General features: G+C 43.8%; 1 protein-coding gene across 1 annotated transcript in view; it reads left to right on the forward strand.

Moving 5' to 3' along the window:
- ADGRA1 (adhesion G protein-coupled receptor A1) overlaps positions 1–25,724 on the forward strand; it is an 816,325-nt gene that overhangs the window by 706,888 nt on the left and 83,713 nt on the right. The window contains exon 17 of the mRNA XM_030202995.1: positions 20,380–20,525. Coding sequence (XP_030058855.1) covers positions 20,380–20,525 — 146 coding nt within the window. The remainder of the gene's footprint in view (positions 1–20,379; positions 20,526–25,724) is intronic.

The following is a 25,724-nucleotide window of genomic DNA, read 5'->3' on the forward strand; positions in this document are numbered from 1 at the left end:
TGTCTAAAGAAAAGTCTTATTAGCCACTCTCAGTCAGGATCTAGCTCCAACATCACTATTAAAGTGGCAGGTGTAACAAGCTCTTTTTTAGATGATTCCAGTAAAGCAGTTAAGTCCAAACTATACTGAGAAATTGCAGTCAAGACACCATGGCCATCTACCCCAATTTTTTCTTAAAGGAGGGGAGTTAAAAGATTGAGGAAGGACTTGTAAATGCTCACGCATATATCTCATAAACATTTCTTGAGGAGAGACTTCAGGTTTCTTTGGAAAATTAATCAGACAAAGATTCTTCCATCTAACTGAATTCTCCAAATTCTCACACTTCTCCCCCCCCCCCCCCCGCCCCCTTTTACAAAGCATGCTAGCGGCTGCTAGCGCTGTAATGCCGACACAGCCCGTTCAAAGTGAATGGCCTGTGTTGGCATTACTGCACAGTTTTGTAAAAAGGGGGAGAGGAGGTTAGTGAGAAAATTGGAATTATCCTTAGTAACCAAACCAAAGTCCCTCTTCCAATTTCTGCACATGAGATTCCAAGCTGATTAAATGTGATTCTTGAGTGTCAATTCTTGTCTCTAACTGTGAAATAAGTGTCCTTGTCAGCACCAGTTGTTTAGAGAGATTGTAGCCCAGTGACACAATATCAGGCTTATTTTCGAAAGTGATCACCGGGCATCTTCCGACATAAATCGGGAAATGGCTGGCGAGTTCTCAAAAGTGGCGAAATCGGTATAATCGAAAGCTGCTTTTTTGACACCATCGCCACTTTCCCGTCGCCGAACCGGCGAAAGTTAAAGGGGGCGTGTCGGGGCGTAGCGAAGGCGGGACATGGGCAGGCATGGGCATGGCTACCAGATGGCCGGCTTTCGCGGTTAATGGGAAAAAAGCGGCGTTAATCAGTATTTCACCGGGTTTACTTGGTCCTTTTATTTTCATGACCAAGCCTCAAAAAGGTGCCCCAACTTACCAGATGACCACCAGAGGGAATGGGGGATGACCTCCCCATACTCCCCCAGTGGTCACCAACCCCCTCCTACACTAAAAAAATAAAAACCTTTTTTGCCAGCCTGTATGCCAGCCTCAAATGTCATACCCAGCTCCCTGACAGCAGTATGCAAGTCCCTGGAGCAGTTTTTAATAGGTGCAGTGCACTTCAGGCAGGCAGACCCAGGTCCATCCCCCCCCCCTACCTGTTACACTTGTTGTGGTAAGTGTTGAGCCCTCCCAACCCTCCCCCCAAAAACCCACTGTACCCACATGTAGGTGCCCCCTTCATCCATAAGGGCTATGGTAATGGTGTAGAGTTGTGGGGAGTGGGTTTGGGGGGAGGATTTGGGGGGCTCAGCACCCAAGGTAAGGGAGCTATGCACCTGGGTGCCCGGTTGGTGTCCTGGCATGTGAGGGGGACCAGTGCACTACAAATGCTGGCTCCTCCCACGACCAAATGCCTTGGATTTCGCCAGGTTTGAGATCGCCGGCATTTTTTTCCATTATTGCTGAAAAACAAAACTGGCCATCTCAAACCCGGCGAACACTGGCATTTGGCCGGGCCAAACTGTATTATCAAAAGAAAAAATGTCCGGCCATCTTTTTCGATAATACGGTTACGGCCAGCTGTTGCGCCGCCACCAAAATAGATCTCCAGCGATCTATTTCACCGGCGACGTTCGATTATGCCCCTCTAAGTGACCACAAGTCATCTAATGTCAAGACCAGATGTCTTACCGGATTAAACACCAAATTTTCCATAGGAGAGCCCCTCTCACCTTCAGCATTAGCAGAGGCAGAGACATTTCCCGTAAATGTATAGGTGGTCATTGATCCACTGGACACTTCTGACAGGTGTGGCTTCTGCAGGGCTGCCAAGACCCACTTCCACCTCTCCTCCCAGTGCTCTCAGAAAGGAAGTAAGATCAACTTCCCTCACAGCTGCTGGATTAGCCTGTTGAACCCACTTCTCAGGGGTCAGCAAAATGTTACGTTCAAGGGGAGTTGGAGTTTGAGGTTGTTTCTACCCCCCCCCCCCCCCCAGTAATCCCCAGCAAACCATCCATGGACGATGGGCCCTTTACCACAAAAGTATCCATTGTTGAAGATATCGGGAGAGGAGCTAGCGAAGCTGCCGCAGAAACAGCTCTTGACTGCCCTTCCCGTTTCTTTTTGCCAGGCATACTAGCAGATAAGGAGCCAATGTCGTAGCATCCTCTCCCTAGGACGCCATCTTGGAAATCTGGACATTTCAATTTGTAAAATGGATATTCATGCTGAATGTAGCCAGCACTTGGATGTCCATTTCTTATGTATTTTAGAACAGGCTGTATGTCGCCAGATCCTGCTCTAAAATACATGAGAAATTATATCCGTATTTGAAGTACAGACTTGGATGTCCATCAGGATGGAGTCAGTGGTCTTCATCATAAAGCATATAGAGACAGACTCATAGACCTAAATATGTATACTTTGGAAAGAAAGACAAGAGAGAGAGGTGATATGATTGACACATTTAATATTCTGATTTGGACGTCCTTTCTAAAATTCCACTCTTTATATTTTATATGAAATGTGATATCAGGCAAAAAGTGTTTTTAGTTTAGATGTGACACATCAAGAGCAACTTACACATTTTCACATCGAATGATGTGGTTTAAGAGCTAATGTTATGCAGATTTTAAATAAGTATTTAATCTTCTAATCATTAAGGATTTCTCATTACCATAGCAACTGCCACTTCAGATGGCTCAGAATGCTGCTTGTGAGATGATGAAGAGGTTCTTAAGGATACACACAAACATTTTGGGAATATTTGTATTTTCTCATTAATATTAAATAGAAAGTATAGAATTATAGCAAGCTGAGATTACAGTTTTCCATTTTTTACTCTTTTCAATACAAATCATTCTTCACTTGTTCAGGACACATATACATTGACTATAGGTGTGTTCTGGAGATCAAGTACCCAAATAAATATTACACAAGGGCATAGAACCCACTGAACTTTGCCCCATTTCCCTGAAGTGATTCATATCTTCCTGGTTCATTTTTATCCAGCCTCCTCTTACTAATTCTCCTTCCAGAGCAACATAGATAAAATGTTGTGCTTCCAGGTCACACCCCTTTCTTTTCTGTAACCCCACACGTCTTGTGTAGAATGGAAGCACATACCATAATCATAGGAAGAAGAGAAATGACACAGATATAGTTCTCCCTGAGTATTATTAATGTCCGTATTTTCACTAGTGTTGAGTCAAGGAGGAAAAAATGGAAGAAAGTGGACCATAGAGAAAAAGAATACAGACCAGAGATTAGAACACAGAGGAAAGGATACTGAAGAAAATGAGGATGCTGTGGGGAGAATGATAAAGGGAAAAGTTAAAGAGTTCTTGAAGGAATGGTTTACAGAGAGTTTGAAGAGCTGGTGGAGAAATTGCACAGAAGGGAGTTGGAGAGCTGTTCAAAACAGAGAAACCGAAGGAATTTGAGATTTAGCTCATGTGTTCTTTATTTGTAATTTAATGTAAGTTACATTCAGGTACAATGGGTAATTTCCTATCCTCAGAGGGTTTATAAGCTGTCCTTTTACTAAGGTGTGCTAACAGATTTAGCGTGCGCTAATGATTAGTGTGTGCTAAATGATAAGACACCAATAAAAATATGGGTGTCTTATCATATAGCGCATGATAATCATTAGCACACCTTGGTAAAAGGACTCCTAAGTTTGTCCCTGAAGCAAAGAAAGGTTAAGTGGTTTACTCAAGATCATGAGGAAGTACATTGGGATTTGAATCAGATTTCCCTGGCTGTCAACCCACTGCTGTAACCTTAGCCTACTCCTCTAAACCTCAAAAAATGTAACAAACAGTAGGAGTTGAGGAAAAGCTAGGAAATTCATAATGTAGACACCTATCAGGACCACACAACTAGACAAGTTAGCCCTAGGGATATCTAATAAGGATTTTTGCTTGGTATTGTCCATTCAGTTTATCAGTGTGTATTCAGGGGTCCTTTTACTAAGCTATGGTAAAAGGGGGCCTGCGCTGGTGTCAGTGCGTGTTTTTGATTCATGCTGAGGACCCCCCCCCCCCCTCTTTTACTGCACTGGGTAAAAGGCTGTCTTTTTATCTGGAAAAGAAATGGCATGCGGGAAGTGAACCACTTACCGCACGGTCATTTCATGGGCGCACTTACTGCCACCCATTGAGGTGGCAGTAAGGGCTCTCGTGCCAACCTGGAAGTAACCGGGCAGCGTACAGCGCTATGCAATTACTACCAGGTAAGCACTGGTGCTACAAAAACAGAAAATATTTTTGTAGCACCGAAAATGGCATGTGCTGGGGGCTGGGAACTACTGTTGGGCTCCTGTGGTAGCCCGGCAGTGGTTCCGGATTGGCGCGCAGCACACGGCAAGCCTGTTGCCGCGCACCACTTCTTTAGTAAAGGGGCCCCTCAGTTTGTTAGCTCACCTTAAAAGATTTTAGGGGGTCTTTTACTAAAGCTTAGCTTGAGTTATCTTCATCAGGGCCCTTAGTAATGCGTTAAACCAGTTTAACATATATTAACTTATGAATTAATATGCATTTAGAACATTTTAAACATGCTGTATGTGTGGAAGAAACTGAAAAACAAAGTCTGAAGATTGGAGGGAAGAGGCCACAAATTAACTGAAAATAAACCAACATTGTTTTCCATGTTCATCTCTAACATTTAAACAGTGCCGTAGCGAGGGCGGCTGACACCCGGGGCAGTTCGCCGCTGTGCACCCCCCCCCCCCCGGGTGCAGCACGGCGCACCCCCCCCTCCTCCCGGAGCGCATTCTTACCAAAGAGGGAGGGCCGCTCCGCCCCGAGTGCACGTCGCTGGGAGCTGCGTCGGCTCCACTGGTTCCCTGCTCTCTCTGCCCCGGAACAGGAAGTAACCTGTTCTGGGGCAGAGAAAGCAGTGAACCAACGGAGCCGACACCCCCCCAGCGGCGTGCACCCGGGGCGGACCACCCCACCGCCCCCCCCCTTCCTACGCCACTGCATTTAAATATTGAAACATTATGTGATAGTTGGGCCAAGGACTGTACTGTTTCACCAGTCTGAAAGCTTGTCAGCTATAGATGAACTATCACACCTTGATGGAAATAGTTCATTCTAGAAATTTGGCATCACTTATTGAAATGTCTAATACTACAAAATCCTCTCTATCTTTACCAAATTAATTACATTTGAGTTAATCCTTTTGATAATTCATTCCTTAAGCTTATTTCTCAAATGCATTAACAGTGCCATCCTATAAAAAGCTTACTATGAGCACCTCATACTATTTTGACTCATCACATTTCTCTCCCCGCCTCAGCCATGCTTTCCTTAACACCACTCCTTTTAGTTTCCGACAGTACTTCTCTAGTACTTCTTGCTTACTTTCAATATAATTCAACCTATTACATTAAATGCCATGTGGTCAACCAAGGATCTTGTCAATGGTTTCTTTCAGTTTTATGAATACGGAAGCTATTGCAACAACGGTTTTCTACAATTAAGTCTCTTGTGACTAAGCCCGAGTTTGATAGATCAATATCCCCAAATTCTATAAAGGGTGCTAAAAATCGGGCTTGCAATTTGACATGCAAATGTATGCCCCTATTCTATAAACTTAGAACTAAATTCTATAAATGATGCCTAAAAAAAAATCAGCACCGAAAAAGCACTATTCTGTAAACGGCACTCATTTAGGTTCCATTTTAGAGAACAGCACTTAGCGTTGAGAACTGCGACTACTTTTAGGCATGGCCATTTATACCAATGAAACCTTGGTGTAAATCCCCGCACCTAAATTAGGTACAGATCCCCTGAATTCTATAACAATGCCCACGTTACAGAATACGCTTAGCGAGTTCTGCGTGTAAATCATAATTAATGCCAATTAGTGCTGATAATTGTTAGCATCCAGTTAACAGTGCCGGTTAGCTAGTTAACTAATTGAGTTATGTGCATTGTTATAGAATACACTTTGATTTCCAAGTGGACTTTAAGGCGCAATATGTAGAATCCCGGGGAAAGCGCATAAATTAAAGGAACACCTCTGATCCACCCATGACATTCCAGTTGCCACGCCCTATTTTTGGACCCACATGTATAATTTAAGTGTGGATTCCATGCCTAAATTTACATCCATAAATTTTAATTAAAGTCAGTTAGCACCAATAACTGCTTTTTAAAATTCCAATTATCGGCACTAATTGGCTCGCTATTCAATTAAATTGAACATGCAAATTGGACGCACACCCAAATTTGCATGTGCAGTTTAAAGTACCATTTGTACAATTCAGAGGTTAGTGCCTAATTTCTATGGTGCTCAATTCCAAGAAGGGTGTGGATAGAGGAGGGGCATGGATGTTTCAGGGTATGCCAAGCAATTAGGCGCTAAGCTATAAAATATGGCCATTTCATGCGTTACTGGCAGTATTTGGGCATGAATGTTAATACTAGTCCTTGACATGGTGCAAGTGCTCATGCCGAGAGTTAGGCGCCAAAATGTGTATACGTACATAAGTATTGCCATACTGGGAAAGACCAAGGGTCCATCAAGCCCAGCATCATGTTTCCAACAGTGGCCAATCCAGGTCACAAATACCTGGCAAGATCCCAAAAAAGTACAAAACATTCTATACTGCTCATCCCAGAAATAGTGGATTTTCCCCAAGTCCATTTAATAATGGTGTATGGACTTTTTCTTTAGGAAGCCGTCCAAACCTTTTTTAAACTCCACTAAGCTAACTGCCTATACCACATTCTCTGTCAACAAATTCCAGAGTTTAAATACACGTTGAGTGAAGAAAAACTTTCTCCTATTTGTTTTAAATATACTACATTGTAGCTTCATCGCATGCCCCCCAGTCCTAGTATTTTTGGAAAGCGTAAACAGACGCTTCACATCTACCTGTTCCACTCCACTCATTATTTTATAGACCTCTATCATATCTCCCCTCAGCCGCCTTTTCTCCAAGCTGAAGAGCCCTAGCCGCTTTAGCCTTTCTCATAGGGAAGTCTTCCCATCCCCTTTATCATTTTCGTCACCCTTCTTCACCTTTTCTAATTCCACTGTATCTTTTTTGACATACTGCAACCAGAATTGAACACAATATTCGAGGTGCGGTCGCACCATGGTGCGATACAAAGGCATTATAATATCCTCATTTTTGTTTTCCATTCCTTTCCTAATAATACCTAACATTCTATTTGCTTTCTTAGCCACAGCAGCACACTTAGCAGAAGGTTTCAACGTATCATCAACGACGACACCTAGATCCCTTTCTTGGTCTGTGACTCCTAACGTGGAACGTTGCATGACGTAGCTATACTTTGGGTTCCTCTTTCCCACATCCATCACTTTGCACTTGCTCACATTAAACATCATCTGCTATTTAGTCGCCCACCTACCCTCCTCTCTTCCTTCCCGTTCACATTAATTGATTTGATTTGCTTACTTTATTTATTTTTTGTCTATTAGATTGTAAGCTCTTTGAGCAGGGACTGTCTTTCTTCTATGTTTGTGCAGCGCTGCGTATGCCTTGTAGCGCTATAGAAATGCTAAATAGTAGTAGTAGTCTCCCAGTCTCGTAAGGTCCTCTTGTAATTTTTCACAATCCTCCCGCGATTTAACGACTTTGAATAATTTTGTGTTATCAGCAAATTTAATTACCTCACTAGTTACTCCCATCTCTAGGTCATTTATAAATATGTTAAAAAGCAGCGGTCCCAGCAGAGACCCCTGGGGCACCCACTAACTACCCTTCTCCATTGAGAATACTGACCATTTAACCTTCTCTCTGTTTTCTATCTTTTAACCAGTTTTTAATCCACAATAGAACACTAGGTCCTATCCCATGACTCTCCAATTTCCTCTGGAGTCTTTCATGAGGTACTTGTCAAACGCCTTCTGAAAATCCAGATACACAATATCAACAGCTCACCATTATCCACGTGTTTGTTCACCCCTTTAAAGAAATGTAGTAGATCAGTGAGGCAATGAAAACTGTAAACTGCTTAGGTCTAAGTGGTGTATAAATATTTGAATGAATGAATGAATGAATGAATGTAACTCACCTGGAGCTACTACTGAAAAGGTGTGAGCTGAACCTCAATAAATAAATGATGCCTCCAGGCCAGGAGTGTTTGGGGATTGTTCTGTTATCTCCCTATTAGACCTATTAATATTCAGGTCAGTGTGGGCTGGTCCTGGGGTCATTCTTAGCCTTGTTAATCAAATTTTATATAGACTAATTTCTGAAATGATCAAAGCTAATCAAGAAATGTATTAAGTTGTGTCCAATAAAAAAGGTATCATCTTATTTTCTTTTCCATGTTTTATTTTGTTTGATTTCTATTGAAATGATCAACAAATCCAAAATGAACCCAATTTGTTTCACAAAACAATGCTACATTCAGTTTATTCACATTCAGCAGACATTTCTAGCTGCACATTGTTTCTACACAGAGAATGAGAGCACAAGGATGCAAGAGCTAATGATGTACTCTGTAGGAAGAAGACGGTGGGAGAATAAATGAGAAGTTTGTTTCCTTAGCAACTGTTAATGTAACTCTATGAAGATATGATTGCTGTCTTCAGTGCAGAGGAGTACATTTAGTTTTATGTGATTTCAAACACTTTTGACCACAGGAATTGTTTGTTATAAAAGTCAGATTATCAAAATAATTGTGCACATAGCTAGGTACAGCATTTCTTCTCTTTATTGGCATTCAAAGTAGTTGACATAAATAAGATTGGAAAGAGCTGGTTTTTGCTGAGGGTCTTATCAAAATGACAACTATACAGAACATATTTCACTACTTGGTTTCTAGGATCAGAGTCATGCCTGATTAGATGGCTTTAAGGAAACAGTTAAAAACGTTTCTTTTTAAGAAATATTTTTATTAACTTAGGTTGAATATGGGGTTGCATATAGGGCTGATTTTTTTGAAAGAGAAAAGCAACCAAAAAGTGTCATAAATTTCTTCTCAAAAATGTCCAAATCGGTATTTTCAAAACTTATGTTGCAGATCTCTATTTAAGCAATTCATTTGCAGTGCATCCAAATCACAAGGGGCATGTCAGGGGCATTTCGTGGGTGGGATGAGGCAGGGCTTAGAGTGTTCCTGACACTTGGATGTTTTATAGCCATACTGGAACAAAACAAAAATGTTTAGGGCTTAAACTTCAACATTTTGGTTGAGACCTGTTTTTAGAACGAATAAGGCACAAAAAGGTGCCCTAAATGACCAGATGATCACTGGAAGGGAATCAGGGATGACCCCCTTACTCCCCCAGTGGTAACTGACTCCCTCCCACCCATAAAAAGGGGAAGAAAAATATTACTTACCACCCTCTATCAGCCTCAAAGGTTATAGCCTGGTCTATTTGCCAGTGGCGTAGCTATGTGGGGCCTGAGGGGGCCTGGGCCCCATAGATTTGGCCCTGGCCCCCTGCCGATGATCTCCTTGAACCCCCCTCCCACCACCAACTCTCCCCTGCTGTCACTGCCCTCCCCGCCGCTGCATCAGATACCTATTTTGCTGGCGGGGGTCCCCGAACCCTGCCAGCCGAAGAGAGTCTTCTTCAGCGCCGGAGTAGCGCCTTCGTTCAACGAAGTTCCTGTGATCAGCTGTTTTGATGCTTTATGTCCTGCACCGTGCATGTAGCCCCGTGCAGGACGTAAGGCGTCGAAACAGCTGATCGCACCAGGAACCTCGTTGAACGAAGGCGCTACTCCAGCGCTGAAGAAGACTCTCTTCAGCTGGTGGGGTTCGGGGACCCCCGCCAGTAAAAAAGGTATCTGATGCGGCGACGGGGCGGGCGGCAACAGCAGGGGAGAGTTGGTGGCAGGAGGGGGGTTCAAGGGGATCGTCGGCAGGCCGGCAGGGGGGTCCAATGTGGCGGCGGCGGCTCGAGGGGGGGCCGGCGGCAGCTAAACAGTGCCCCCCCACCTCGGGCTCTGGCCCCCCTCCCAGCAAGGTCTGGCTACGCTCCTGCTATTAGTGCAGCATGCAGGTCCCTGGAGTAGTGTAGTGGTTGGTGCAGTGAACTGTAGACAGGTGGACCTTGCCCCTCCCTGTTACACTTGTGATGGAAACTAAGAGCCCTCCAAAACTCACTAAAACCCCACTGTATCCACATATAGGTGCCCCTTCACCCATATGGGCTATTATAGTGGTGTACAGTTAGGGATAGTGGGGTTTGGGAGGGATTTGAATGGCTCAGCAGATAAGGGAACAAAGGTGAGATATATACCTGGGAACATTTAACATAAGGACATAAGAATAGCCATACTGGGTCAGACCAGTGGTCCATCTAGCCCAGTATGCTGTTTCCAGCAATGGCCGATCCAGGTCACAAGTACCTAGCAGAAACCCAGTTAGTAGCACCATTCTATTATAAGTACATAAGTACATAAGCACTGCCACGCTGGGAAAAGACCAAAGGTCCATCAAGCCCAGCACTCCGTCTCTGACAGCGGCCAATCCAGGCCCCAAGAACCTGGCAAAACCCCAAAATTTGCGTATACTGATGTTTCATTCACCCAGTCTATATCCAGATAATTGAAGTCACCCATTAATATTACATTGCCCTTTTTATTCGCTTCCCTAATTTCCCTTGACATTGCTGCATCCGTCTGCTTGTCTTGGCCAGGCGGACGGTAGTACACTCCTATCACCATCCCATTTCCCTTTTTATGTGGAATTTTAATCCACAAGGATTCCAATCGGGGTTTTGTCTCCTGCAATATTTGCAGCCTATCTGAGTCAAGGTTCTCATTTACATACAGCGCTACCCCTCCTCCTATCCTATCCACCCTATCGCTACGATATAATTTGTAGCCCGGTATGACTGTGTCCCATTGGTTATCTTCCTTCCACCAGGTCTCAGAGATGCCTATAATATCCAGTTTTTCATTGTGTGCAATGTACTCCGGCTCTCCCATCTTATGCCTCAGGCTCCTGGCATTTGCTTATAGACATTTCAATGCATGCTTGTTGTTCTGATTTTTATTACGTTTAATACATGGCATTATTAATATGTTGTCTTCCGTCTGGTCATTATTAATTTTATTTAAGTCCATCTGATCCTCTATAATTTCTTTGTCGTCCTTACTCACAAGTAACCCTTTTTCCCTATTGGGGTGATATCCTCAAAAGATACCTTCTCCCGAACCATGCGCTTCTGAGCGACTGTCGGCCTTCCATCTCAATAATAGGCTATGAACTTTTCCTCCAGGAGCTTGTCCAAACCTTTTTTATGCATCCATAGTAGTGTCCCTCTAGGGTGCCCCATTGCTCTCCTGGGATGTTTAGGGGACCAGTCTACTAAAAATGCTGTCCATTCCTACATCCCCAATGGCTTGATTGTCTTCGTTGTTCCCTAGTACGTATTTTTTTCGAAATAGCCTGACAAGATTAATGCACAAAGCACAAAAACTTGTTACAAGCGGTATTTTGGGGAAAAAAAAGATGTTTTGCAGTTCATGTTTTCTATTCGGATTTGGGACACTAAGCACAAAACATCCAAAGTCTTACTTGGCCATCATATCAAATATGCCTCTCCACGTATTGCTGATAGTGTTGTTATATTATCCAGCTTATAATCGAAAGAGAAAAACGCCTATATTGCGACCCAAATCGGGAGATGGGCGTCTTTCTCCCTTGGGCGCCCAAATCGGTATAATCGAAAGCCGATTTTGGGCGTTTCCAACTGCAATCTGTCGCGGAAACGGGTAAAGTTGATGGGGGCGTGTTGGAGGCGTGGTGAAGGTGGAACTGGGGCGTGGTTATTGGCCAAGGAGAGATGGGCGTCTTTAGCTGATAATCGGAAAAAAAGGCGTTTTTACTGCGATTTGGGGTCACTCTTTTTTGGACCCTTTTTTTTCACGAACAGGTCCCAAAAAAGTGCCCCAACTGACCAGTTGACCACTGGAGGGAATCGGGGATGACCTCCCCGGACTCCCTCAGTGGTCACTAACCCCCTCCCACAAAAAAAAACACTTTAAAAACTTGTTTTCTAGCCTCTATGCCAGCCTCAAATGCCGTACCCACCTCCATGACAGCAGAATCTGTTCTATCCTGTGACAGCCTTTCCCTGGTTCTGATGTGGCTCTCAGGTGAGTGTGACACCTTTTCTGTTAAGGGCACTGCAGAGTCACATCAGCAATGCATTGTGGTGGGTGTAGAGTATTGGGCTCCGTGATTCCACTAGCTTGTGGCAAATGCTCACGATGTTGGTAGTTGGTAGGCTCTACTCCCATGGTGCTTTTCCCCCTGCTTACTGGGTCAGAGTGTGCCCTGTTTTGTTTCCGGTAGTCCATGAGGTAGTGGCCATTTTTGTAAGCCAGTTTTAGATCCCTTTCACGTGTTAGCCACGCTACAGAACTTAGTTCTTACCTTGAATGTGGCTGAAAGAGGGCATTGTACAGCATTCTGCCAGCTCTGACCTACTGCTCATCTCAGTACCAGGGAGACTCGTTGCCAGTGGGGGCACAACCTCTGATCTGCAGTTAACTGTGAGTAAGCGTACTTATTCCAATAAAGGACGTTTTCGGAGAGATTAGTCTTCAGGTGTCAACTGGTGTGCCAATGTTATATAGCAGCAACAAGTCCTAGAGGCCTGCGTGTATGCAGGTCCCTGGAGCACTTTTACTGGGTACCGCAGTGCACTTCAGCCAGGCGGACCCAGGCCCATCCCCCCCTACCTGTAACACTTGTGCTGGTAAATGGGAGGTCTGCAAAACCCACTGTACCCACATGTAGGTGCCCCCTTCACCCCTAAGAGCTATGGTAGTGTTGTACATTTGTGGGTAGTGGGTTTTGGGGGAGGGGGTTGGGTGCTCAGCACCCGTGGTAAGGGAGCTATGCATGTGGGAGCATTGTCTGAAGTTCACCGCACTGACCTCTAGGGTGCCCAGTTGGTGTCCTGGCATGTCAGGGGGGCGATTGTACTACGAATCGTGGCCCCTCCCACAACCAAATGGCTTGGATTAGGACATTTTTGAGCTGGGCATTTTTAGTTTCCATTATCGCTATAAAAAACAAACGCCCAGCTCAAAAACATCCATTTTTTTTTAAAATACGGTCTGTCCCGCCTCTTCACGTACCCGTTTTTGGACATGGACACCCATGGAGATAGGCGTTCGCGTTTGATTATGTCCCTCTATATGAGCTTGTAAATTCTTCAGGTTTGTCTGAATTCTCTAGATTTATATAATCCGCACTGAACTTAAAGGTTGTTGCAGAATATAAGCAAATATCAGTATCAGTTCTATAGTTTACCAGTACTTGAATGTGAAAATGCCAAATAATATTTTTAGCATTTTCACATTTGCTTGCACTCCCTCATTTCAAAACCCTGATATACTTTGATGAAAGTTGTCATTTCTGCCTTTGGGTTACATGCATACAGACTCCCTATAAAATGGTCAGTGGAAAATGATGTCACACTACATGTATTAGGCTATTTTAGTGAAGCTTCTGTATTTTTCTTCAGATTTGCTGCATTCATGTCTAAGGGGTCCTTTTTACTATGATGCACTGAAAAATGGCCTGCGCTAGTGTAGGCACATGTTTTGGATGCGCGCAGATCCATTTTTCAGCACACCTGTAAAAAAATGCCTTTTTTCTTTTTGGGACCGAAAATGGACGTGCGGCAAATTAAAATTGGCACATGTCCATTTTGGGTCTGAGACCTTACCGCCACCCATTCACTTAGCGGTAAGGTCTCATGTGTTGGCGGTAATCATCAGCGCACGCGTACAATGCCGATTACGGCCCGCATGCTTGAATATAAAATATATTTCCGGCGTGAGTAGTGGATGCGCGTAAAAAATGAAATTACCTCCTGGGTCGTGCAGTAGCCAGGCAGTGGTTCAAAATTGACATGCATTGAACGCACGTAGGCGTCTAAGCGGCTTGGTAAAAGGGCCCCCCCTAAATCTGGCTGTCAAAAAGCCGGAGAAGGATCTTCAGAGTACAATGTTGTCCCATCATGCTGCACTTCCACAATTCCGGGAGTAACGTATAGAATGTTTGTACGTTTGGGAAGCTTGCCAGGTGCCCTTTGCCTGGATTGGCCGCTGCCGTGGACAGGATGCTGGGCTCGATGGACCCTTGGTCTTTTCCCAGTGTGGCATTACTTATGTACTTCATAGAGCAATGATGTAAGGCTAGAGGTCATTTTAGAAGCATCTTTGTGTATAAATAGTGGTATTTACACATATAGATTAAATACATGTGCAGATTGGCAATTTCAGAACTGCTGCACCTAAATAGCCTGTTTCTATTTGGGTGCTAAAGTGGTATTAGGTGTCTGATTAGGTGCCACTGAAAACACCCAGTTAGTCCTGAACAGGTGAGTTAAACGGCCAGGAGCCTCTCCTGGCCATTTAAATCATTTTGAATATTGGGCCTGAAGGATGCAAGAATGCCACTTCCATGTAAAATTGTTGGCACTGATGTATAGAAGACTTCACAAGATGCTGCTTTTTGCTTCCTTGTTTATCTTTGTGAAACTGCTGCTCCCATTCTGTGTGCCAGCAAAGACACATGTATTTTCCAATGTTCTTCTACATATCTTGCAAAAAGCTTTGCATTCAGCAGAACCTTCTGTGAAATATCAAGAGAACTGTGAACCTCCCGACCTGGATGTTCCAATTCCTTCCTCTTATGCAAAATGGGGCTTGTTACTAGGTATTAAGGGGGGGGGGGGCTTTTACTAAGCAGCGGTAAGCCCAACGCGGGCTTATCACTTGCTAAACCAGAAGTACCACCGGGCTACTGCAGCAGCCTGGCGGTAGTTCGCATCCCCAGTGCACGCCATTTCCGGTGCCACAAAAATGTAACACCGGTGTTTACCTGGCGATAATTGGGCAGTGCGCCAGGTTAGTGCGGGAGCCCTTACTGCCACCTCAATGGGTGGTGATAAGTGCTCCCCCAAAATGGCCGTTCGGCAAGTGCTTCACTTGCCACACAGTCATTTCTTTTAAAAAATCCAGCCTTTTGCCCACTGCAGTTAAAGAGGGCCTCAGCAAGCGTCAAAAACACTCGCTGATGCCAACACAGGCCCCCTTTTCCCGCAGCTTAGTAAATGGACCCCTAACATAGCAAATGCCATCTCAATTAGTGAGATTTATTATTCTTATTTTTTTGTATCTGCTGAGTTAGTGATGTTTACTTTGATTTATCAATCACAATAGTGCCATCTTCCAAATTATATGCATAGAATATTAAAAGCATATCGTGGATTATAAAAAGAAATCTGAAACTCACCAATATGTTGAGTACATAACAGTGGCGTAGCCAAGGGTAGGCCTGGGTGGGCCCAGGCCTACCCACTTTGAGCTCAGGCCCACCCAGTAGCAGTACACCTATGATGTGGCTGGTAGGGATCCCCAAGCCCCACCAGCCAAAAACTCCCAACGACTGTCCGTCCTGCATACCTTGTAAATAGCAGATCTTCGCCTGCATTGAGCAGCGACTGATACATACTGCTCGTACCAGCCCCACTGCCTTCCCTCGGATGTATTCCTGCCTATGTGGAAACAGGAAGTTGCATCAGAGGGAAGGCTCTGGGGCCAACATGAGCAGTGTGTATTAGTTGCTGCTTGCTGCCGGTGAAAATCTGCTATTTAAAAGGTATGCAGGAGAGGGGGGATGTTTGAGAGACCATATGGCATGCAGGCGAGAGAGGGAGAGACCAAATCACCTGTGGGACAAATGGAGTTCTTCTGCCCACCCATCTTGGACCCAGGCCCACCCAAAATTGGTTGTCTGGCTACGCCCCTGGTACATAATCATCAACAACTGTGAGCAGAAAAATTGCCATGCATGTGTAATGATTCTTTCACCCCCGGCTCCTGGCTGGTTAAGTGGCACTTAACTGGCTATCCTTTAATATTCAGTGGGAGATCACCAGTCATGTCTCTCTGAATATTGCCAGTTAGTGCTTAGTTGATAACCGGTTATATCATGCAATATAACCAACTATCTGCTAATATTCAGTGCATCGCTGGCTAAGTTTACAGCCAAATTAGGCCACCGAAATAACAGGTCTATTTTTGGGCTGATTTAAACTTAACTGTCCATCGCTGAATATTGGCTTGGCCGGTTAAGTTTAAACCAGCCAAAAATAAACCGGAAACTTAAAATGGTCTAGCATTGAATATCCGGGCTCCATGCTGACTGTGGTAACTCTTGAGGTCTGAATATCGGCCCCCCCCCAGGCATGAGGATTGTGAAAAATTACAAGAGGACCTTACAAGACTGGGAGACTGGACATCCAAATGGCAGATAACGTTTAATGTGAACAAGTGCAAAGTGATACATGTGGGAAAGAGGAGCCCAAATTATAGGTACATAATGCAAGGTTCCACATTAGGAGCTGCCATCCGGGAAAGGGATCTAGGCATCGTCATTGATGATACGTTGAAACCTTCTGCTCAGTGTGCGGCGGCTAAGAAAACAAATAGAATGTTAGGTATTATTAGGAAAGAAATGGAAAACAAAAATGAGGATGTTATAATGCCTTTGTATCGCACCATGGTGCGACCGCACCTCGAATATTGTGTTCAATTCTGGTTGCAGTATGTCAAAAAAGATACAGTGGAATTAGAAAAGGTGAAGAAGGGTGACGAAAATGATAAAGGGGATGGGAAGACTTCCCTATGAGGAAAGGCTAAAGCGGCTAGGGCTCTTCAGCTTGGAGAAAAGGCGGCTGAGGGGAGATATGATAGAGGTCTATAAAATAATGAGTGGAGTGGAACACTCTTTCCAAAAATACTAGGGCTAGGGGGCATGCGATGAAGCTACAAAATAGTAAATTTAAAACAAATCAGAGAAAAGTTTTCTTCACTTAACGTGTAATTAAACTCTGAAATTCTTTGCCAGAGAATGTAGTAAAAGCAGTTAGCTTAGCGGGGATTAACAAAGGGTTGGATGGCTTCATAAAGGAAAAGTCCATAGACCATTATTAAAATGGACTTGGGGAAAATCCACTGCTTATTTCTAGAATATGTAGCAAAAAATGTATTGTACTTTTTTGGGATCTTGCCAGATACTTGTGACCTGGATTGGCCACTGTTGGAAACAGGATGCTGGGCTTGATGGACCGTCAGTCTGTCCCAGTATGGCAATACTTATGTACTTATGTTTATGACATATAAATGAATAATAAAATACTGCACAATCTAAAAAATGCTGATAACAAAATACAGATACTTATAGTAGTTGAGAATCATAATGTTATTATTCACTCAGAAGGATTACAAATCGTACAAAGTAAAATTATAATTTCACATTATGAAAAATATGTTGAATCAATGAATAATATAAAAAGCAATTATGTGTCAAATATATGTTACACAAAGAGGACATTTTACTAAAGTTTAGCACATACTAATTTGTAAGAAGCCCATAGGTATGTAATGGGCTTCTTAGCACTTACCACATGTCCGTTAGCACTCATTAAGCTTCCATTGAGTTTTAATAAAAGGGCCCCCAAAATAGGTAGAACTTAATTGAAAATATGTCACACATAAGGATAGTTTGTGGTGGATTTAGGCTTATATAAAGTAGGTATAAAACTAGGGCATTGGGGAAATTTTTATAGGTGCCCTTTTAGAAAAATTACCCCTTAGAGGGTGCCTATTTGGATCCTGTCCTATAAACTACTAGCATAACTGGCTGCATATATAGGCAAGGGCACTTATACCAACCATGGAGCTGGAGAAAATGTTTACACCTAAATTTGGGAGATATTCGCATAACTTACAGTATTCTATATGTTACATGCATAAATGTGTGTCCCACCCATGCTGCACCTTATCTCCTCCCATGTGAACCTGTAAAGTATATGCTATCGAAGATATGCATGTAGTTGAGAATAGTATGTAGATTGTTATGTATGCATGTGTGTGTTTATATATGTACTTAGAGAATAATGTTCAGGTTGTTTTTATTTATGCATCTGCGTGTTTACCTATGTATTTATAGAATAGTGTGCAGGTGGATTGCTATGTATGCATATGTGTTCATGTATGTACTTAGAAAATAGTGTGCAGGTGGATTGTTATTTATGCATGTACATGTTTACATATGTACTTAGAGAATAGTGCATAGGGTGGTTATTATTTAACATAGTAAATGAAGGCAGATAAAGACCTGTATGGTCCATTAAGTCTGCCCAACAAGATAAACTCATTTTACATGGTATGAGATACTTTATACCTGAGTTTGATTTGTCCTTGCCATTCTCAGGGCACATGTCTTCACATATGTGCATAAATGACCAGAATGCCAGCATTTGCTCAAGTACATGTTGCCTAACTGTAGGTGGCTCTTTGTATAATTATTTTCTAATATATGAACAATAGTTTATATAGCTGAAATTGAAAAGTTTATATAGGTTTGTATATTAGTTACTAAATGTGAAATTCTTTTAAAAAATGAAAGCAACTGAGCAGTTCAACAAGTTTTACATATTTATATATAGGGCACTAAATGTTCAAATTATTAAACACCAACAGACAATTTGACAATGCAGAAAGCCAAACTGCACATCTCCTTTAGATACTATACCTGTAGAAGACTAGAAATGAGCTGCAGAAATAGTTAACTGTGTTTAAGAATCAGTGCTTTTTGATGAGGGAAAAGGAGTTTGAAACCACTGGTGGTAAAGTCTCATTATTCTTATTACTCTTTGCAACTCTAGCTGACTTCAGAGCTAACATTACATTCTGTGTTCATAACTAGCCAAGTACTGGCTGTTCCAGTATTCTTCACGACATGGAATATCAAATAAATAGAAAGAGATTTATAACCCATATATGGGGCTGGCTGCTAAGAAATTTTGGATTCACACATTTTATATTTACTACTTTATGTTTTAGGTGGATGGTGGCATCATAAAACAGCTTAAAAATGAAAGATCATGTCTGTGTTTGGTACTAACTAAAAAGCTTGCTATAAATTCAGATTTCTACATGTATTACATTAAAATCAAGAGAATGTTCTTAGAAAATATGACATTAATATTCAAAATGATTATGTGGTTGACTCATAAATCAGGTCAAGAATTCTGGCCCTGGAATATATGACTTTTGTTGGAGAACTCAATGCGTAATCACAATTTTCCATTTAGAAAGAGGATATCTGGGGAATGTTCCATGAGCGGGGACTAAGTTACGCTGATAACGCTGATAGTCAGTACTATCCAGATAACGTTATCCATTTAAGTAAGATGGAACAAATAACTGTCCAAACATAAAGCAATAATTTATCCATTTAAGTTCAAGGCAGCATATTTAGCGGTTCCATGAACCTGGATAACGTGACTGAAATTTCACATATAGGGAAGCAGGTAAGTTAGACATTTATCCCAGGATTCTATATTAGGTTGCCCAAAGTTGAATGCGCAGGGTAGATACATATGCAAATTAATGAGTCAACAATTACTAATTGGAGTTAATTGGCATCAATTTGGATTTGTGCACACATCTGGCCTAGTCGTTGTCACATCCACACCTACATATCATAGCATTCCACTCAAAAGGGGACACGGCTTTGGGAGGGACATGAGCAGGTCAGTGGCATTCACAGAAATTAGGCACGATGGTAGAGAGTACTTGGATTTGCGCATCCACCTGCCATCAGTTGGACATGAGGATTTACACCAGGTTTCAGCAGGCATAAGTCCTTCTACAAATTTATAAAAGCTGCCAAAAATTCCATGCACAAATTTGGGCATGCTCTCAATCTGCGTGTGGAATTTAATCGAATAATGAGCCAATCTGTGGCAATAATTGGCTTTTTAACAACCAATTGTTGGTTTTATTTAAATTTAATTATTATATATGCATGTAAATTTAGGTGCAGGATCTGTGCCTAAATTTTACATGTGGCTCAAAAAAGGAGGTGTGGAAATGGGAGGGTCATGGGCATTTTGGGACAGAGCATAGGTGTGGTTTTGTGTTATTCACATAATGGGGCTCCGCATGTAAATTTAGGGGCAGTCATTTGCAACATGTTTTTGTTGGTGCAAATGGCCGCACCTAAATTTACACGCGACCCCAGCACCAAAGCACTATTCTATAAACCGCACTTAACTTTAAGCACAGCTTATAGAATAGTGCTTTTCTGCTCCAGGTTTTTAGGCACCATATGTATAAAATCCCCCCTTTAAATGGCCTTTAAAGAATTGACAGCACAGATCTTAATGGTGCCATTTACTGAATCTGGCCCTGTGAATACTGACCTCTCTGTTTTATATTCTCTTTTCTGTCAGTAGCAATGATACCTGCACACATTTATGCTATTGATAACTGTCTACTCACTATTGTCTCTGTCACCTTTATTATTGAAGGTTGGCATAGTACTACATTACTCCACACTTTCCACTATGTTATGGCTTGGAGTGACTGCAAGGAACATTTATAAACAGGTGACTAAAAAGTCCCAGCAGTGCCAGAATGGGGACCAGCCTCCTTATCCTAAACAACCGATGCTCAGGTATGGACTACTTGTGATAAATGACATTACCATTTGTGTCCACAAACCAATGTAAACTCTACACCAGGGGTATTTAAAGTCGATCCTTGAGGTCCACAACCCAGTCAAGTTTTAGGACTTCTACAATGAATATGCATGAGATCTATTTTCATTCACTGCCTCCATTGTATGCAGATAGATGTCATGCATATTCATTGGGGAAATTCTGGAAACCTGACTGGGTTACGGACCTCAAGGACCAACATTAAATACCCTTGCCCTACAAGTACCAATCAGACAGAGTGTTTGTGTTTCATAGAATAGTACTTTTATTCATAGTTATTAGCTGGCCAATCCAATTCCATATTATATGTTTCATGTTTTCTATGGGTAAAACAGTTTACATTGTCTGGAATATTTGTATGCATTTTTGAGTTAAACTGTTAATCATGTTGACATGTATCTTAATGCACGCCATACCTAGTCTCTACAAATCATTATCTAAGTATTTTTTACAGTTGTAAGAACATAGGCCCCATTTAAACCTTCTCTCCTGGAATTTAGGTGTAGCTTTATAGAATAAGGAAGATCCGTGAGAATTTTATAGAATAAGGAAGAAGGCATGAGAATTTGCACCAGGTTTTACTTCGTGTAAATCCTCATGCCTAAAATTGGGCATGGATGACGGCGCTAAACACTGTTCTATAAACGGCACCCAACTTTGAGAATTGTTTATAGAATAGATCTTGGTGCAAAATTTTATACAATTTTATATATATACAGAACCTAGCCCTTAGTCCCTTATTCACTAAGGGACCTTTTTACTAAGCTGCGGTAAAAAGTGGCCTACAGTAGTGTGGACACATGAAATTGGTGCACGTTGGGCCATTTTTTTTACCATAGTGGGAAAATGGCCTTTATTTAAATGGGGCAGTAAATGGCCATGCGCTAATATTAAAAGTGTGCGGTTATTTACTGCCTGAGCCCTTACCGCCACCTATTTACTTGGTGGTAAGGGCTCACATGCTACTTTTGTAGTAATCAGGCACCGTGCGGCAATACTGCTGCACTGCCAATTACCACCGGAAATGCCCTCGCAATAGAAAATTATTTCTACCGCGGAAAACCGAGTGTGCCAACTTCAGAACTACCGCCGGGCACCTGCGCAACTCCAGCGGTAGGATTGATTTGGCACATGCTACCGCAGCTTAGTAAAAGGGCCCATAAACCCCTCAGAGCTTTATTTGATTGGAAGTCAGCAAATGTGCTAAAGAAATAAATAAACCATTGTTAAGGTTTTGCAGTTGGTTCCTGGTAATTTCAGAAGTTAACCCATGATAGCCCCCCCCCCCCCCTCAAAAAAAAAGGATGCCATTTCACTGGTTGCTACCATGTGTTAACAGTTTGGATGCTAGAGTGTAATTCACAGTTATTCGACTGGTGGTGATCAGCATTTTTTTTTACTTCTGCTGGTGTTATTCCTGGAAATTCAATGCATTGAATTTCTGGATTTGCAGAGCTGGCTTTATGCATAGCCAGTTAAGGTTGTATTTTACAAAGGGGCGCTAGCATTTTAAGGGTGCGCTAAATGCTGGTGATGCTCATAGGAATATATGGGCATCTCTAGGATTTAGTACACGCTTATTTTTAGCGTGCATTAAAAACGCTAGCGCGCCTTTTTGAAAGTGGCCCTAAGTGTGATAAAGATAGTACTGACTTTTATGTGGTCCTATTTATATGGTTAACCTGGCTGGTTAAGTACTGAAATCAGAACTTAACTGGCCAAGTGCCAACTCCGCTCCCAGAATACCCCCCAAAATAGCTGGGTGTGCATCCTATTTGCATATTGTAAAGAGTATGTAGGACAGGCCCCAAAGGAACCCTGGGATAGGCCAGAATACCCCCGTTATAGGCAGGCATTCCCCAGGAAACAACTAGAAATAAAGAACTACAACTCCCAGCATGCCTCAAGGGAGACCGGGGATAAGAGAAACTATGTGCATTCCCAGGAGTCTCCAGAGAAGGGCCGCAGGGGAAGGAATAAGGCTGATTCTCCAACCTGGTGGAAGAGGTGGTGGAACAGGTGGGTGGAGAAAGAAGAGCCACCAAAGAGCTTTAATGAAAGAAAGGGTGAGCAGCTGGGGGAAGGGCGGGGCGAGGAGAATATGGATTGGGCTCCTGAGGAGAGAGAGGCAGAGAGTGAGCCTTGCCCTATGGAGTTGACTGAACCGGAGAACACCCTGGAAGAGCCGATGGACTTTTCAGCTCTGGCTCAGCGAAAGCCAAGGACGTAGCGGGGCCAAGCCGGGTCGTGCGGGAGGAGGTCAGGTAGGAGTATGACTGACCAAGAGGGTGGGACCCTAGGCTTTGAGCCCGCGCAAAGCCATTACTGTGTTTTTGGAAAGCCTGGCTAAATTGAGCTGTGTTTTTGAAAGCTTGGCTAGACCTGAACTGTGGTTTGAAAGCCTGGCTAAACTGAGCTGTGTTTTGAAAGCTTGGGCCTAAAATTGAACTGTGTTTTTTTTGAAAGCCTAGCTGGACTGAGCTATGTTTTTGAAGCTGGGCTAGCACTGAACTGTATTTTGAAAGCCTGGCTAAACTGAGCTGTGTTTTGAAAGCTTGGGCCTAAAATTGAACTGTGTTTTTTGAAAGCCTGGCTAAACGGAACTGTATTTTGGAAAGCTTGGCTAGAACTGAACTGTATTTTGAAAGCCTGACTAAACTGAGCTGTGTTTTTGCAAGCTTGGCTAGAACTGAACGGTATTTTGAAAGCCTAGCTGGACTGAGCTGTGTTTTTTTGTAAAGCTTGACTAAAAGTGAACTGGGGTTTTTGGAAAAACCCTCTACATTGAACAGGGTATTTGTTTTCTTTCTTTTTTTTTATTATGTGCTGCTACTCTTCCCCAGGAGGGAGGGAGAGGCAGCAGCTGTGGAAGCCGAGACTGGGAAACTAACCGGCTTGAGAAAGGTGAACGATAACTGTGCTGTGTTTTGTGTTTTGGTGCCACAAAGGAGGGAAGGAGGGAAACCCCCTCTAGGCTATAAAAAGCTTCATTGTTCTGAGGAAAGAAGGGAGCAGTACTGAAAGGGGTTCTTCAGGTGGTGGAGAGCTGCAACCGCTGAGAAAAGAGGATCCACTTTACAATTGGTGTCAGGAGTGGGATCGCTTCGCGGACCTGTCGCTCGAGGAGGCCAAGACCAGCAGGACAGAAAAGCCCGACGGAGGGGCCAACGCTGAGAAAGGCGCAGACCCGTCTGGGGTTCCGGTAAGCGGGGCCTAGATTGGGGGAAATAAAGGGATCCTAGTAAGAGGGGAAAACATAAGTAGTGAAACCGCACTTGGAGGTGTCCTCTGTTTTTTTCCCCCGCCAGGAGTCGCTGTTCCGGAGCAAGGATGGACCCCAAGGAGATCTTCGCTTGGATGATGATGCAGTTCCAGAAACAGCAAGAACTGACGGGGAAGATGGTGGAAGACTCCTTGACGGCGGCACGAGAGCAGCAACAACCGGTGCTGAATATGCTCCAGGACTTTTTCCAGCGAGGGATCGAGGCTCCCAGGGGCGGTGGAGCCGGAGCAGCTGGACAGGGGCCAGGAGGAAGCGGTGCGGTAGGCCCTTTATCCCTGAACTCACTTACTTGGGGAAAGTTGTCTGAGCAGGATAATATAGATGATTTCCTGACCGCCTTCGAGAGGGTGGCAGTGGCCGCAGGGTGGCCACAAGAGCAGTGGGCCATGCGGTTAGTGCCTTAATTATCTGGGGAGGCTCTAGGAGCCTTTAGAGACTTGGCTCCTGGGGACGCTGCTAACTATGGGAGGTTGCGAGAGGCCATTAAAGACCGGTATGGACTGAGTACCCAGGCTTATAGGCGTAAATTTCGGTCCACTAAATGGGAAAAGGGGGAAACCCCTAAAGCGCTGGCCACTAGACTGATGGGCTTGGTAAAAAAATTGTTGGAACCTGATCGTCACACCACGGGAGAGATTCTTCAAGAATTAGTAGTGGAGCAGTTCCTGCAGGGCCTTCCCAGGGAGATTCGGGTAGGATTGGTCCAAAGGGGTTGTAAGACGGTGGAGGCCGTGACAGCCGGGTTGGAGTGTTATTGGAAGCCCAACATTGGGGAGGACCCGACCTGGAGGGTGGGAAACCCCGACCGGGGGGGGGGGGGGCTGGGGTTCCAAAAATTCCCTCTTTAAGACAGATCCCCAGGGGGGGAAATCAGATTACGGCTGGGATGGTAAAAAGCCTGTAGTGCCCGCAGGCCCTGGGAAAAAGGCCCCCTCGTATGAAGGAAAACTCTGTTATAAGTGTGGGAAGACTGGGCATTTCCGGAGGGATTGCCCAGGTCGAGAGGGATGGACCTCGCAGGTTGCCCAAGGGTTTAGGCCTCGGTATACTGCTAAGGTGGAGGTTGAGGGGTTACCGATTGTAGCCATGTTAGACTCCGGGGCAGACCAGTCCATGATCTCCAGGAGGTTATGGGAACAAATAAGAAAGAGGAGGATAGGAGGTAAGGATACCTATGAGGGAGCAGTGGCTATTCAATGTATACATGGGGCCAGTACTCGTTATACCCTCCATAGGGTTCACGTGAAGGGGCCTACAGGGGAGATAGAGATAGCCGTTGCCGTTCTGCCCAGACTGCCACAGGAGATGATTTTGGGAAGGGACTGGCCCCCCTTTACCGAGTGTATTAGTGAAAAAAGAGTGTTGGTCACTACCCGCTCTCAGGCTCGGCGAGACCCTGAGGTTGAGGAAGAGGGAATAGGAGGTATTTTTCCTTTTCAAGGGGAGGTTTTAGGGGAGCCGGGAAAAGAGAGAAAGGGGAAAGCTTTAAAAAAAAAAGGAGCAGAGGGGTAGACGGGAGGCCTTGGAGCAAGCAAGAAAAGAAAGTTATTTGCCAGTGGCCCCGAAAGAATTGAGCGAGCAGTTTCCCCAGTTTCATAGGGAGCAGGCCACGGACCCTACTTTAGAATATGCCTGGGAACGGGCCCGACAAGGGGAGGGCCAGGAAGCCCCGGGGTTCATGATAGAGGGGGACATTCTATATCGCAGGGTACCCAATTGGGAGAACTCTGAAGCGGGAAGACAGCTAGTAGTCCCCCAAGCTTTCCGTCCCCTAGTAGTAAGGCTCGCGCATGATCACCCTTGGGGGGGCATAAGGGCTCCCAAGCTACCCTGACTCAGATATTGGGCCGGTTTTATTGGCCAGGAGTTTATG

The sequence above is a fragment of the Microcaecilia unicolor genome, chromosome 5 (assembly GCF_901765095.1).
Source record: "Microcaecilia unicolor chromosome 5, aMicUni1.1, whole genome shotgun sequence".
NCBI lineage: Eukaryota > Metazoa > Chordata > Amphibia > Gymnophiona > Siphonopidae > Microcaecilia > Microcaecilia unicolor.